The sequence below is a fragment of the Pipistrellus kuhlii genome, unplaced genomic scaffold (genome assembly GCF_014108245.1).
Source record: "Pipistrellus kuhlii isolate mPipKuh1 unplaced genomic scaffold, mPipKuh1.p scaffold_m20_p_1, whole genome shotgun sequence".
In the NCBI taxonomy this organism is placed as follows: Eukaryota; Metazoa; Chordata; class Mammalia; order Chiroptera; family Vespertilionidae; genus Pipistrellus; species Pipistrellus kuhlii.
The window spans coordinates 63,128,515-63,142,600 of NW_023425404.1; the positions used below are offsets into that span (position 1 = coordinate 63,128,515).

Sequence of the window (14,086 nt, forward strand, 5' to 3'; positions counted from 1 at the left end):
TATTCTCTTGGGCATGGAAGCAAGAGGTATGCAGAACTAGCCACATGCATTTCCAGGCACTTGCCATAGCTTCATTTGCTGTCTTTCCTCTGCCGTGGCTGAGGCACACACACAAACACACTCCCACACAGGCCCAGGCCCAGCGTACAGCCCCAGAACTGAGTCACAGTGCAATTTTATTCAGCTTCAGAACCATAATGCTGAGGCCTGCCCTCCTCCCTTGCCACCTGCTGCCATTTGTCCATGGTTTATGTCTCAGGCTTGGCCTGTGAGGGGCTCTAGGACCCCAGCAGGGCAGGGGTCCCCAGGGTCAGGCGGGGGGAGAGGGGGTAAGGTGCCCATAGTCTACCAGCTGGATCAGCTGCAGCCCCCCACACCCTTGATGAGGTTGGCGGCCTCGGGGATCTGGCGGAAGAGGTTCCGCAGGGTGTCCAGCTCCTGGGTGAGCTGCTCCACGCGGCTGCGGAGGCGATCGTTCTCCGCCATGTACTCCAGCACCTTCTGCTGCGTCTCCAGGATGCGCCTCTTGGCCTTGTCCCGGCTCTTGCGCACCGCGATGTTGTTCCGCTCCCGCCGCAGCCGGTACTCCAGGCTGTCCTTGTTGACTGCCTTCTTGCCCTTGTGCGAAGAGCCAGCCGGGGAGGGAGCCTTCAGAAGGGGACTGCAGGGGGGCGCGGCCGCAGCCATAGGGGCCTAGAGGGGAAGGCAGAGGAGGCGAGAGGTGAGGGCTGGCCAGGAAGCAGAGCAGAGGTAGGGCAGCGAGGCCGGCAGCCAGAGCACCCTTGAGCCTCCAGGAGCTGTGGGCTCCAGAGCCAGCTGAGTCCCAGGCAGAGCAGGCTCTGCCTGCGGGATGCACAGGGTCCCGGCTGTGACTGAAACTCCCTTTCCTGCTCCACACTCTCTGAGGACACTTTCCTTCTATTTATCTTGAGCCTCCAATTCTGTGACCAGCTAGCATTTCCTCTTCTCGAAGCGGGCGGCAGAGACACAAGAGGCGGGCAGCAGAGAAGCGGGGGGCCTGAGGTCAGGCAGGTCCGCTGGCCACAGGGGCTGCAGGACATTGGGCTTCAGGGTGGGAGTAGATCCACAGAGAAGGAAGCAGGCTCATGCCTGGATGGTGGGTGCAGACAGCTTCGGGGTGAGTCACTTTCACAAAGCAACGCCAGACACAGACCCACCGATAATGTAAGCAGGAAGCTCAGGGTCCCCGCCCCGTCCACAGGGGCCTCTCTCCGGCCACTGGAAGGCAGGGAGGAGGGCTGACCCGCTCTTACCTTGAGGACACGCAGGGGCTGGCTGGGCGCTGCCAGGGCCGGGGGCAGGTGCATGGCCGTCTGCCCGCAGTGCGCCACCTGGTACTGCAGAGGGTTGTAGCCGCTGCGGCCGGCCCCGCGGCCGCCCTCGGGGCCCCGCGGCTCCTCCTTCACAGCCACGGCCCTGGGGTCGTAGCTCCCCGGGCTGCTGTAGATGCCGGGTCCCAGCGCCTTCCTGTCGGGGCCGAAGGTGTGTGGGGGGTAGGCGAAGGGCCGAGGGTCAGGCGGCAGGTAGTGGGGGAAGGCAGGGGCTCCCGAGCCCTTGAGGCCTCGGGCCTCCGGTGACGGCTTCACAGCGAAGAGGTCGGAGAGAAGCTGCTCCTCCCCGGACTCGATGTAGGCGGAGAGGTCTATGGAGGCCTCGTGCTCGCACATGTCCCCCAGCTCCCCAGGCCCCGCGCGGGCCCCCGAGAACTCGAGTGGCTGCTGGCCAGCCCGGGGCTCACACTCGTAGTAGGCCCCGTGGGACATGGCTGGTCCGCCCCCTGGGCTCTCCGCCCCCGGCCTGCTCTTGGGGCACCTTGGGATGCTCGGCCTGCCCTTCCTCAACTGCCCCCTGCCCTAGATTTGCCCTAGATCTGCCCTCTCGGGCTCCTCTGCCACCCACTCCTGCCTGGCCTCTCTCCTCCCACCTCTGTTTCCTTTTCCTTCCTCTGTAGCCAATGCAGCTTTTCTCTTCCCTTTTTCCCCCCCTCTCTCCCTGGGGTGACTCAGGGAGGGGCAGGGCGCACCCCGAGGGAGGGATGCGGGCCTTAGAGAAATGGGGCCCCCAGCCTATTTAGCGGTTGGGCACTCTTTGGTCAGGATCCAAGTCAGAGTTCTGAGCTGCCCAGGAGCTGGTGCTTCTGGGAACACCTCCCCGGTTCCCGCTGAGTCCAGGGCATGCCAGCGTCCTTGCTGAGGGCAACACCTCCCTCTGAGAGTCCTCTTCCCTCCAACCTCCAAAGGGTTCTGTGCAGAATGAGGTGCCAAGTCAGAATGAACAGAGAGCACCCTCTTCCAGTGCTGACCCCGGCTTTGGCTGAGCTCCTCCCTCAAAACACCTCTCTCTCAGGCCCCCCAAAGCCTGGGCTCCACCCACTCCCAGAGGCAGTCAGTTCCTTCTGTAGCCCCACCTCCCCGGGGCATTCTCCTGGGTGCAGGCCAGGGGGCGTTTGAGGGGTTTAGGAAATAGTGATAGGTTCTGGGACCGAGTCATACCCAGGGCCTGTGATGTGGCACGGAGCCCGCTTCATTGGCTAGGTTTTTGCACAAGGTCTGTGCAATAGCCCAAACCCTCATCTGTTTCCAGCTGTGGCTAGCGTTAGCAGCCTGGCCCTGGCCCTGAGTGTCTGGCTTGGCTGAGGCTCCTGATCAGGACTTGGACCCTGTGCCCCGGGCACAGGCAGGTTGCTGCCCCAAGAATGGACTGTCACACTCTTCTGGGGGACCAGAGCCTCTGTGCCTGTTGCCTTGTGCTGCCAGAGCCTCAGGCGGGAGCTCTGCCCAGCTCGGGACCTGGGGCTCTGCTCCATTTCCTGTGCCCTGGCCGCAGGGCTCAGGCACTCTCCACAGCTCGGTTTGCTGTCTTTCCTTCTGCATAGCCATTGTCTGACCTCCATGCACATCTCTTGGGACCACTTCCTCTTGTGAGGCTTGAGAAGCTTTGTCTTTTGTTATCACCTCCTCCTGGGGCTCCTCCTGAAGAGGAGAAGCTCAGGGTTTGCTCTGTGCATTTGATCTCATGGGAGGTCCCTTCTCCCTTTTCCCTTTCCCCCCTCCCCTCTGGGAACTCCCCACTTTTTTCTGGCAGCGGCACCAGCTGTGTCCCTGTTTTTACGTGTCGAATTATATCTATAAAAGGGATGATAATTCAGTGAAAAGGAAGGACACATGGAAGTGTGTTACTGGCTCTTTTATCTCCAGCAAATGCTGGGAGTGCCTTGTGGGGAGCTAGAAGGTTTTATAGGTCAGGCACACCAAGGGCCAGGCCACAGTAGGGGAAATGCAGAATGAATAGGTGTGGCATTAATCACTAAAATGAAGTATGCAAATAAAGCTGCCTAAAGGTCAGACAAGTTACCCCTCATGCCTGGTGGTGGATGCAGATAGCTTCCTCCCTCCCAACACCACAACACCCCAGGAGCTTTCCATGCAAGGATTGAGGCACTTCCTTTAAAAGCCCTGACCTGGAAACAGAGGGAGAAACCAAGATGGCGGCACAAGTAAACGCCTAACTGCAGCCTCACACAACAATTTCAAAAAAATACAACTAAAATACAAAATGGACATTATCCAGAACTACAGGAAAGTTGACTGACTGGAAATTCTACAACTAGAAGGAAAGAGAAAACCAGAAGGAAAATCAGAGGAGCTGTAAAAGCCTAAGGTATGGAGACATGGTGCACACACAGAGAGGAAGGAGCCGGAGAGGAGGGGCAGGCTGATTGCCTGGATGGCATTCCCTAGCGGGAAGGAGACAAAAGCTCCGGACTGTGCTGAGTGCTGAGCCCCAGTTCTGACTGCACTGAACCCGTTCTAGGCCAGACCCTGGAAACCCAGGCTCATATGGAGGGAGTCTGGGCTGTAAGGCGGAAACTCAGAGAAGCAGTGAAAGGAAGTCCAGGAGGCGTGCACATTGCACACAGAGGATGGACTGTTGACTGAAGCCAAGGCTGTAGGCTCCACCCTGAAATTCTGCCCCATCCAAGTTGAGCACAGAGGCTTTTGAAATTTTTCAAGTCTAGTCAAATAAGGCTGTCTTCTGGCATAGACACAGCTGATCCTCACAGCCAATTGGCCTGGAGGTCAGTTCCTCCCAGTGATACCAACTACAATACAATCAAGATTTAACTACAACAAGGTTGTAACACAGTCCACAAAGGGGGGCACCAAGGGTATCCACCTCAGGTAACTGGGAGACTGACCCACAGAACCATATAGGACACCTTAGCACATAAAGCCACCCTACCAACTCAGGGAAACAGCAAAAATGCCGAGACAAGGAAACAGATCACAAACGAAAGAAATGGAGGACAAAAAGCGACTGGATATAGAGTTCAAAAGCACGCTTATAAGGTTTTTCAAGAATTCCTAGAAAAGGCCGATAAAATAAATGAGACCTATGAGGATATAAAAAGGGATCAACTAGAAATAATAAGGGATCAACTAGAAATAATACGTTGTCTGAAATAAAAAATATTATACAGAGTTCTAAACTCAGAACGGAATATCGCAAGAATCAAATCAAAGATTTGGAACATAAAGGGCCAGAAGGCACTCTTCCGCAGAAGCAAGAAGACAAGAGGATCCAGAAAATTGAAGATATGTAAGAAACCTCTGTCTGGGACAACTTCAAGCAAACCAACATCAGAATTATGGGGGTCCCAGCAGAAGAGAGAGCAAGATACCGAAAACATACTGGAAGAAATAGTGACAGAAAACTTCCCCACCTGGTGAAAGAATTAGACTTACAAGTCCAGGAAGCACAAAGAACCCCAAACAAAAGGAATCCAAAGAAGACCACACCAAGACACATCATAATTAAAATTCCAGGAGTAAAAGACAAAAAGAGAATATTAAAAGCAGCAAGAGCAAAGCAGATAGTTACCTATAAAGGAGCACCCATATGATTGTCAGCTGATTTCTCAACAGAAATCACGAAGGCAAGACAGGAATAGCAAGAAATATTCAAGGTGATGCATAGCAAGAACCTACAGCCAAAAATACTTTACCCAGCAAAGCTATCACTCAGAATCGAAGGCCAGATAAAGAGCTTCACAAATTAAAAAAAGCTAAAGGAGTTCATCACCACCAAACCAGAATTATATGAATTGCTGAAGGGGGTTCTTTAGGAAGAGGAAGAAAGTAAAGATAAAAATTATGAACAAATACGTAACTATCAACAAGTGAATCTAAAAACCAAGGGAATTAAAAAATCTAATGAACAATATTAACTGGCGAATATAATAGAATCAAAGGTATGGAAGGGGAGTGAACTGACGATTCTCAGGGAAAGGGGAGTGGGGGGGTGCAGAAAGAGACTGAACATAAACTGTGCACCTATGGATGAGGACAATGGGGGGTGGAGAAAGGGCAGAGGGTGGGGTGGGAACCTGGTGGAGGGGAGCAATGGAGGGAGGAAAAGTGAGGAACATTTGTAATAATATGAATAATAAAGATTTATTTAAAATAAATAAATAAATAAATAAATAAATAAATAAATAAATAAATGCCCTGACCTGGCCCTAGCCAGTTTGGCTCAGTGGATAGAGCATGGTCCTGCAGACTAAAGGGTCCCAGGTTCAATCCCGGTCAAGGCCATATATCTTGGTTGCAGGTGCTTCCCCAGTGGGGGCTATGCAGGAGGCAGCTGATGGATGTTTCTAACTCTCTCCCTTCCTCTCTGTAAAAGATCAATAAAATATATTTAAAATATATATATTTTAAAGCCCTGACCTGGCCCTAGCCAGTTTGGCTCAATGGATAGAGCTCCAGCCTTAGGACTGAAAGGTCCCAAGTTCGATTCTGGTCAAGGACACATGCTAGGGTTGCAGGCTCAATCCTCAGTAGGGGGTGAGAGGAGGCAGCTAATCAATGATTCCCTCTCATCATTGATGCTTTTATATCTCTCTCCCTCTCCCTTCCAGTCTGAAATCAATAAAATATATTTTAAAAATAAAATAATAAAAGCTCTGACCTGGCATGGGAAGATCTGCGTGCATCCCAGAGACAGATCTCAGGAACCATATGGGGAGATTTGTTCCGCCTTCTCCCCGTTTCTCCAGACCCTACTGGCAAGCAGGTACCACAGCTGAGCCAATTCGTTTGGCGGCAGTGCCTCTGTGAACCATCAGGTGGCAATGTTGGCCCAAAATCTGGACTTGAGGGGCTGCTGTGATGGCCGACAGAGGGCAGTCTCCCACAGTCCTGACCCCGGGAGACAGCCGGGGGTCTGCGGGAAGGAGGAAGAGGGAGCTCAGCTGGGAGGAGGACTTATGGTGCAGTTACTGGGAGAATGGACAGGCTGATAGGGCCTTATCTCAATGAGGAGAAATTCTATCCCTCCCCAACTTTGAAAATACTAGCGATGACAGTGAAGGCCTGGCATTTTCCAGTGCTTTTTTAATCATTGAAACATACACTTTTTCATGCTGACAGTTTCCTTGTGAGTTAAGTAGGAAGGTAAGCAAGATGGTATATTTTAAAATATATATATTTTATTGATTTTTCTTACAGAGAGGAAAGGAGAGAGATAGAGAGCTAGAAACGTCGATGAGAGAAACATCGACCAGCTGCCTCTTGCACACCCCCTACTGGGGATATGCCTGCAACCAATGTACATGCCCTTGACCGGAATCAAATCTGGGACCTTTCAGTTCGCAGACTGACGCTCTACCGCTGAGCCAAACCGGTTTTGGCACAAGATGGTATTTTTATTGTTGCCTTAAAAATGAGGAAAACCAACAGAGCTGCCCAAGGTCATTCAAGCATGCTGCGTTGATCTTGGGGGAAAGGGCAATGGGTTAATTCTTGATACACTCAGCAAGAAGGGACAGGGAGATGGGGGAACTGTGTGTCTCAGAGAGCCTTCTTTGGCTCACTCAGCCACCCTGGGGGAGGGGGAGAGCATCAGCAGTGATCGAACTGATGTCAGTGAGCCAGCACTCAGAGGTGCTGGAGGAAGCAGGGAGGTGTGCAAATAAAACCCGCAGGAAATGAGAAAGTCGCACAGCTTGGCGGGAAGATAAGTGATCTCAGGTCTCTCACCTTCCAGGCTGCTGGCTGACATTGGCTCACTGACATCAGTGTTTCCCAGTAACAGGATGGGGAGGAGGGGGGGGGGGGGAAAGGGCGGGCGGTGGTGGTTGTTGGCCAGGCTAGAGCTGCTCTGATGTTTGGGCAGGGGAGGAGTGGGTGCTGGGCTGGAAGGAGGGTGGAGAGGGCAGAGCCAATCAAGGGCTCTGGTATACTTGGGTTCTGCATTATTGTTCAGGAGCCGAAAGAAAGCCTCCTGGGTCAGCAGAATCATTTTCTCCTTGCTCCTGCAGTTGCTACCTGTTTGCATTCACTGAAGCAATGCATATGTATTATCTTACTGACTCTAACCTGCCTCAGTTCAAAGGCCACTTTTACCAAGTCTTTCGGACAGGGAGGCCGTTGAGCACGTCGGGGAAGTGTCAGAGATAACGACTCACATCTTGCCTTTGTCACCAGCTCCATGACCTTGGACAAGTTACTTAATCTTGTAAAATGGCAGTAGTCATGCCTACTTGATCAGGTTGTTTAATTAAACTTTGAATAAGATAGCGCAAGGAGCCGAAACGGGTTTGGTTCAGTGGTAGAGCGCGTCGGTCTGCGGACTGAAGGGTCCCACGTTCAATTCCCGTCAGGGGCCTGTACCTTGGTTGTGGGCACATCTCCGGTAGGGGGTGTGAAGAGGCAGCTGGTCGATGTTTCTCTCTCATTGTCATTTCTAGCTATCTCTCCCTTCCTCTCTGCAAAATATCAATAAAATATATATTTTTAAAAAAGATAGCGCAAGGAAAGTAATGTTCAGTCTCGTTCTGCCCTTCCTTTGACCACCAGTTAAGTAGGAAGTTTATCTGTGTCTCCGAAAGAGATACAGCCTGCAGCCTAATCTGATGCTTCAATTTGACAAGCACTTTTGAACACTGAGGTGCCAGCCACTGCCTGGGGTGTGGGGGTCTGGCAGGATCAGCCTCTGCCTGCAGCAGCTGGAGTCTAGCCAGAGTGGGCAGTCAGTGATGCTGTGAAGGGCACACATAGGTGCCACGTGTGTTCTTTTCTTTGTTTTTAATTACTTCGTTTATTGATTTTAGAGAGAGGGAGATAGAGGGAGAGAAAAACATCATTTTGTTATTCCACTTATTTACACATTCATTGGTTGATTCTTTTAAAATAGGTTTCTATTGATTTTTTAGAGAGAGGGAGAGGGAGAGAGGAACTTCAATCAAGCAGCTGCCTCCTGCATGCCCCCCACTGGGGATAGAGCCCACAAACCAAGCATGTGCCCTAACCAGGAATTGAACCTTCGACCTTTTGGTGCATGGATGACATTCAGCCAACTGAGCCACACCACTCACCCAACCGAGCTACACCAGCTAGGGCAGTGGTTGATTCTTGTATGTACCCTGGGGATCAAACCTGCAACCTTAAGGTATTGAGATGATGCTCTACCCAATTGGGCTGCCTGGCCAGGGCTGCCATGTGTGTCCTTGCCTTCTCCTACCCACAGACTATATGCTCTGTGAGGGCAGGTTCAGATACATCTTTTGGACCTCTTCAACTATTAATGACCATATTGTTTGAATTAAAATTAAAAACAGGTGGACTGACATGTATGAATATTCTTATGAGGAAAACGGAACAAAATATTTGAAGTCTGTGCTGATTTGAGAAATTCAGGAGTAAGTTGGCTATTCCACAGCATATAACAAAATTCTTGTACACAATTAATATAGTCACACAAAAATTAAATGAATGCTTAAGCAGCTACGATTTCAGTGACCTCCAAAAGTCTCCCAAGTCCCCTAAGGTCTGAGCATCTGAGTTCCTAGCATTAAAGTGACTGACAGGATTAAGACAGGTGAAAGGCCCAGGTTAAAAATAAATGCATGTTGCTCAGGAGGAGACCCACATTTACTCCTTTGACCAGGTTGAAAAGATCAGCAAGTGTCATCTTACAGAGAGACCGGGGGCCCCCAGGGACAAGTGTCTCCATGGAGCAAGAGGGGGTTGGCAAGGTCTAGACTTGCCAGAGTAGGGCAACGTAGAGGACACCTTGGGCCACTCAGGGAAAGGCAAAGGGTGTTTTGGGGAAGAAGGGGTCTCAAAGGGTGGCTGTGAAGCTTGGAGGAGGGCCTCTTGCAGAAGACTGGCCTCTGTCCAGTTGTGCCCTCAGTCTCTTGGGACAACCTTGGGCCGGGAGATGGAGGAACACTGTGAGATTAGATTCTATGCTCCTTTCTCCCCTCCTCTAAAAGTACTAAATATGTTAAATGACTTGCCCAAGGACACACAGCTGTTTGGTGTCTGACCTGGGACTCAGAGCCAAGTGTTTGTACCTCTGTTAATAGCAAGCCTCCAACCTGAGTCTAGAAGGACACCAGCCATAAAACCAGAGTGTTAAGACCAGCCAGAACAGGGAGCGGAGGCATCTTGCCTGCCTGTGTCCTCACCGTGGCCAAGGTGGTGGGAGGGGATGTCTTAACACCCTTCCACCCCCACTTCCCCTCCTGCCCACGTCTGTCAGCAGTGCTAGCTCTGGAACAATGCCGTCGGGGACAGGCAGCGGGAGGGCTGCCCACTAAGGAGGGACTTCAAACAAGGACAGGGTCTAATCCCATCAACTTCCTCTAGCAATTAACCCGTAGGACAAGGAGGTCCTTGTCCCTACTGTAACCACTTCTTCCTTTGTCCTAGTCCAACTAGGCTTAGTCCCAGCCCTCCCAGTCTTCCACCTAGAAATCTTCCTCAGGGGTGCCAGAAACCGATCATTGTCTCAGTTAGATGGGGAGTGGTTGGCTCTGACCTTTCAGAGCTTCAAGGTTGACCAGCCTTTTATATCTTTCTATTCGTGAGACAATGATCGGTTTCCGGCATTGGGCTTTGTACAGCTAAGACCCCACTTCATCTCCTAGTCTCTCCTATCAAGCCCCTTGGACTCAGCTGGGTGCTCTCCTAAGCCCCTCTCTGTGTCTCTCCACAGGGACAGGCTGTCCCCTTTTCATTTGGCTCTGGCTGTCCTGGCACCAGAAGCCTTTGATGGCTAAGCTGTGGGAACCACTTTTGCCTTCACCTCCCTCCACTCAGCTTGATGCCCCCATTCCCACCTTGGGTATTGAAAAGGTTCTTCCCAGCCTGCTAGTCTGCAGGCTCTCAGCACAGTGTGCAGAGCAAGAACTTAATAACACTGTGACTTCACAAATAAATGAGAGGTGGCTGCTTGAAAGTACTAACACTGGGTCCCTGGGACAGAGCGAGGGCCTTCAGGAATGCCATTTTGGGAGGAAACTGGCAACCTCCTGAAGAAGACAGGAAATGCCTGGAAACTCTGTCTCAGAAAATCATTGAATTATCAACACCAACCATTTCATTTCCATTAAAAATTTTATTACATTAAAAGGAAAAATCCCAAGCCCTCCACAAAACCAACCAACCAACCAACTAACCAACCAACCGATGAAACAACCCTCTAAAACCTAAACCAACTTAAAGACAAATTATTATCCAGATACAAGTAACTCCCTGCTCCCCCAAACAACCTTACATTAAAAAATCCAAAAGAAATAGATATGCCGGCTTCAAAAATATTTATCCAAAAAGTGAGGCATCCACTTAAAAAACACACACACAACAATAAATTGAAGGTGGGAAGGAGGCTGGAGGAATGAGAAGAAGGAATAAGAGGATGGTCCCCTGACCCTCCAGGGGCCAGCCCGAGTCTGCCTGGAGTCCACTCAGAGGGACCATAACTCAGACCAAACCTGGCATCTCACCAGTCAGGCAACTGGGCAGGAAGCTAGGAGACAGGAGTGGGCTGAAGGGGCACCCAGGTGTTCCAGTGTAATCAGATGGGATAGGGAACTGGGAGCACGGGGGAACTCCTGCTTGGGGATAAAAGGATCCTAGTCCTTAGCACACAGGTGTGGTGGGAAGGCCCAAGGACAAGGGCAGATACTATCTCCTTCCTTTGGAGCACAGGGAGAGGCAGCCCCTGTCAGTCCTCACACCATGGACACAGGCTTTCCTGGACATCCGCAGAGGGCACCTTCAGCCACTGCCTTCTCAGCCTGCCATGGAGGCCATCCAAAGGCAGGACAGTGGTGAGACCCAAAAGAGGGAAGGGTTGAGTTGGGGGAGGAGGGGGAACTGGCCTTCAGAACACACTTTCTCCCCAGATGGCACCTCTGGGGAGACGGGGAAAGCACCCTCTCTCCTGGGAAAACTTTGCATACCAGGTCTGCCCTGAAGGTTAGAAATAAGGGAGTATTTTTAGGTCCAGTTCTTGGATGGGAGGTGACTTAAGGCAGATTTGGCTCAGGTTTCAGGCCTGAAGGGCTTGGGGAACCTTCACACCTAGTCCTAGGTTCAGGAGCCAAGGTCCAGAGAGGAGGAAAAGGGTACGAGGGGGGCACAGGCAGTGCTGGCTGCGTGGCATGTGCTGGGAGCAAGGCTGCTGGGCGACAGGGTGGCTGTTCCTTCAGGCGGGTGGGGAGGGAAGAGGAGCTGAGCCACGCTGTCATTAGGAGAGAACTTTCTGGCGTGAGGAAGCTTTGGCACCCAGTTGGGGGCAGGATGCAGGGGACAGGGACAGGGCTGGGTTTCTGCAATCTGAGCCTTTCCCAGTCTGTTCTACAGGCCTGGCTGGGGGTCATGGGAGGGACAGTTCCCCTCCTTCATTGGTCCTTAGCTCAGAGGGGGTTTGGGGGGTTGAATAGGGGGGTGGTAGAGGAATCTTACTTTGCACAGGGAGTGGTAGACATGGGGGAGGAGTGGGGAAGAGGGCAGAGGGATTCATTGAATCCCTAGTGAAGGGAGGGAATACAGGTCTCTCCAGATGGCTTTTAATGGTGACAGATTTTCTTGAGTCTTTCCCTCTCCAAGATACTCACTGTTGCTTGTTGCTGCCACTTTGCTCAGAGCTGAGGCCGTGGGCTCAAGAATGGGAAGGGGAGGCAGAACTGAACTCAGGCTCCTGAGGAGGCAACCAGGGCCGGGGAGGAGGGTCTGTAGGGCGCTCCTGCCGCTCCACTCTCCTCTAACAGTTCTGATCATGGGCAGCCCTGGTTTTGGGCACAGGTTCTGGGGGTAAAGGGCTGGTTCTTTGGGTACAAATGTCAGTGTCTTTGTTTATAGTTTCTCACCCCCAGGTCCTGCCCCTGCTCGACAGAAGTAGAGGGGTGTGTGTTGGGGGGCCCCAGGCAAGGAAGGAGGGCAGAAAGGGGGCAAAGGAGGGAGGAGGCAACTGAGAGGGTCCTCAAGGCTGGGGCTATTTCACTGAGTTCTTGTCTTTGGAGTCAACGGATTGGTTGATGGGCTGCCACTGCTCCTCCGAGTCCTCATTTATCATCTCTGTCTCCGAGCTCCCTCCGACATTGGGGTACACAACCACACACATCTTCTGGCTCACCAGGGTTATCAACTCTGTGGGAAGAGGTGACACAAAAACTAGGTAAGTGCCGAGTGTCCCACCATGCTCTTCCCTGCTCTCCTGTCCTGGCTTTTGCCTTGGCAGAGCCACTCCCGCCTTCAGAGAATTCTCCCTCCAGGAGATGCCCCTCACCCACCTCCTGTGTCTCTGGGCAAGATCTCAGTTTTCCACCATCCCTTGCCCACTAACTACCAATTCCAGGGTCTCCACTGGTCTCCACCCAGCCCAGGGCAGCTCTTGATAGCGATCAAGTTGCCTATTCATGAGGCTTAAAGACTGTGTAAATGTCAGTTGTTCTCTCCTCAGAGGTACCTGGGAAGGCACCTGCCCTCTCCTGCCCTGAACTCCTTCCCCAGAGTTCTGTGGCCCAGCCTTGGCCTCCTGTTTCTGGTGGAGTTCTCCTGACAGACTGCTGACCACTCTGTCCCAGACCAGGGCCTTCAACAACTCACTGATGAAGTTATTGAAACAGCTGGGCTTGTGTTGCCAATAAACACCCAGGAAATAGACGGGCACTCCTGTCAGCATGATGGCCAGGCCGATGCCACACACTACGGGCTCCGACCACAGGCTGAAGACCAGCAAGAAGGCCCAGAACAGCAAGTAGATGATGGGGAACAGCAGGTTGATCTGTGGAGCAGAGGCGTGGTTAGCTGTGTGGATCCCATGGCCCCAGGATCAGGGCAACCTCCCTCTTCTTCACCCTCAGGGAGCACCTGAGTGCAAAGGCTGGGCTTCCCTCAGCTCTGAGGCTTGCACACCCTGAGCTTTGATAGGATAATGCTGTGTCAACAGATGTTGGTGAACTTGGGCTGTGGGACAAGAAGGGGGGGGGGCCTAAGGAAGGAACAATCCTCACTACCTCCTTTCTCCCTTCTAGATAGGATCAATCAAGGCCTTGTCACCCAGGCCATGTGCCTGTGGCAGCCTGAGCAGCCCATGGGGGCTGGGAAGCTTGCTGGTACATGGTATATGCTTGCTGAGATCCTAAGGTGGAGGAGAGTTGGAGAAATGAAGGAGGGGCAAGAAGGACATGACCTGGGTCAGTCACTCTTCTAGGCAGGGCCTTCATCTGGGCACATGACAAATAACCATCCCTCTCCAGGATCAGTCCCAATTTGTTTCTCTCAAGCAATATGAAAAGATAAATCTTCCAAGACACAAGAAACCAGGAAACCTATCATAGTATAAAGCAGCCTGGGGACTTTAATCAGAAAGAAGCACCTCTCTCTTCATTCCTTCTTGCTAACCACAGGTGAGAGTTCCTCATCAAGCCTCTAGATTCAACTGCCTTTCTCCTCCAGGTCCTTCCCCCCACCCCCACCCCTGAGGGATAATGCAAGTGGTAGGACAGTGTTTCCCAAACTTCTCTCATGATGAGAATCACCTGGTGGAGTTGTTAAAATACAGATTCCTGAATCCCAACTAAGAAGTGCTAAACTAGAATTTTTGGGAACATATAGGTAAGATTGTATACTTAAGTATACATGAGAGAAGTTTGGGAAACACTGTTAGGAGATGGGCTACTTCTACCTCCTCTTGCTCTAGCAGGCTTTCTAAGAGTGGTAGAAAAGTGGTAGTGGAAAACAGAGACTTGGAGAGCCCTTGATTCTCAGCT

The 14,086-nt window shown here is 51.8% G+C and overlaps 2 protein-coding genes across 4 annotated transcripts in view; both read right to left on the reverse strand.

Annotated features, from left to right (window-relative positions):
• Positions 1–161: 161 nt before the first annotated feature.
• On the reverse strand, positions 162–2,456 carry CEBPE (CCAAT enhancer binding protein epsilon). The gene is made up of 2 exons (XM_036448893.2): positions 1,275–2,456; positions 162–693 (listed from the first exon to the last, which is right to left on the reverse strand). Exons 1-2 carry the CDS (start codon positions 1,782–1,784, stop codon positions 358–360), a joined length of 846 nt encoding a protein of 281 aa, XP_036304786.1. The 5' UTR covers positions 1,785–2,456; the 3' UTR covers positions 162–357.
• A 7,954-nt stretch (positions 2,457–10,410) lies between these two features.
• SLC7A8 (solute carrier family 7 member 8) overlaps positions 10,411–14,086 on the reverse strand; it is a 49,582-nt gene continuing 45,906 nt past the window's right edge. For all 3 annotated transcript variants that reach the window (XM_036448811.2, XM_045584591.1, XM_036448820.2), the window contains 2 exons: positions 12,921–13,098; positions 10,411–12,461 (listed from right to left, as the gene is read on the reverse strand). In XM_036448811.2, coding sequence (XP_036304704.1) covers positions 12,307–12,461; positions 12,921–13,098 — 333 coding nt within the window. In that variant the 3' untranslated portion in view covers positions 10,411–12,306. The remainder of the gene's footprint in view (positions 12,462–12,920; positions 13,099–14,086) is intronic.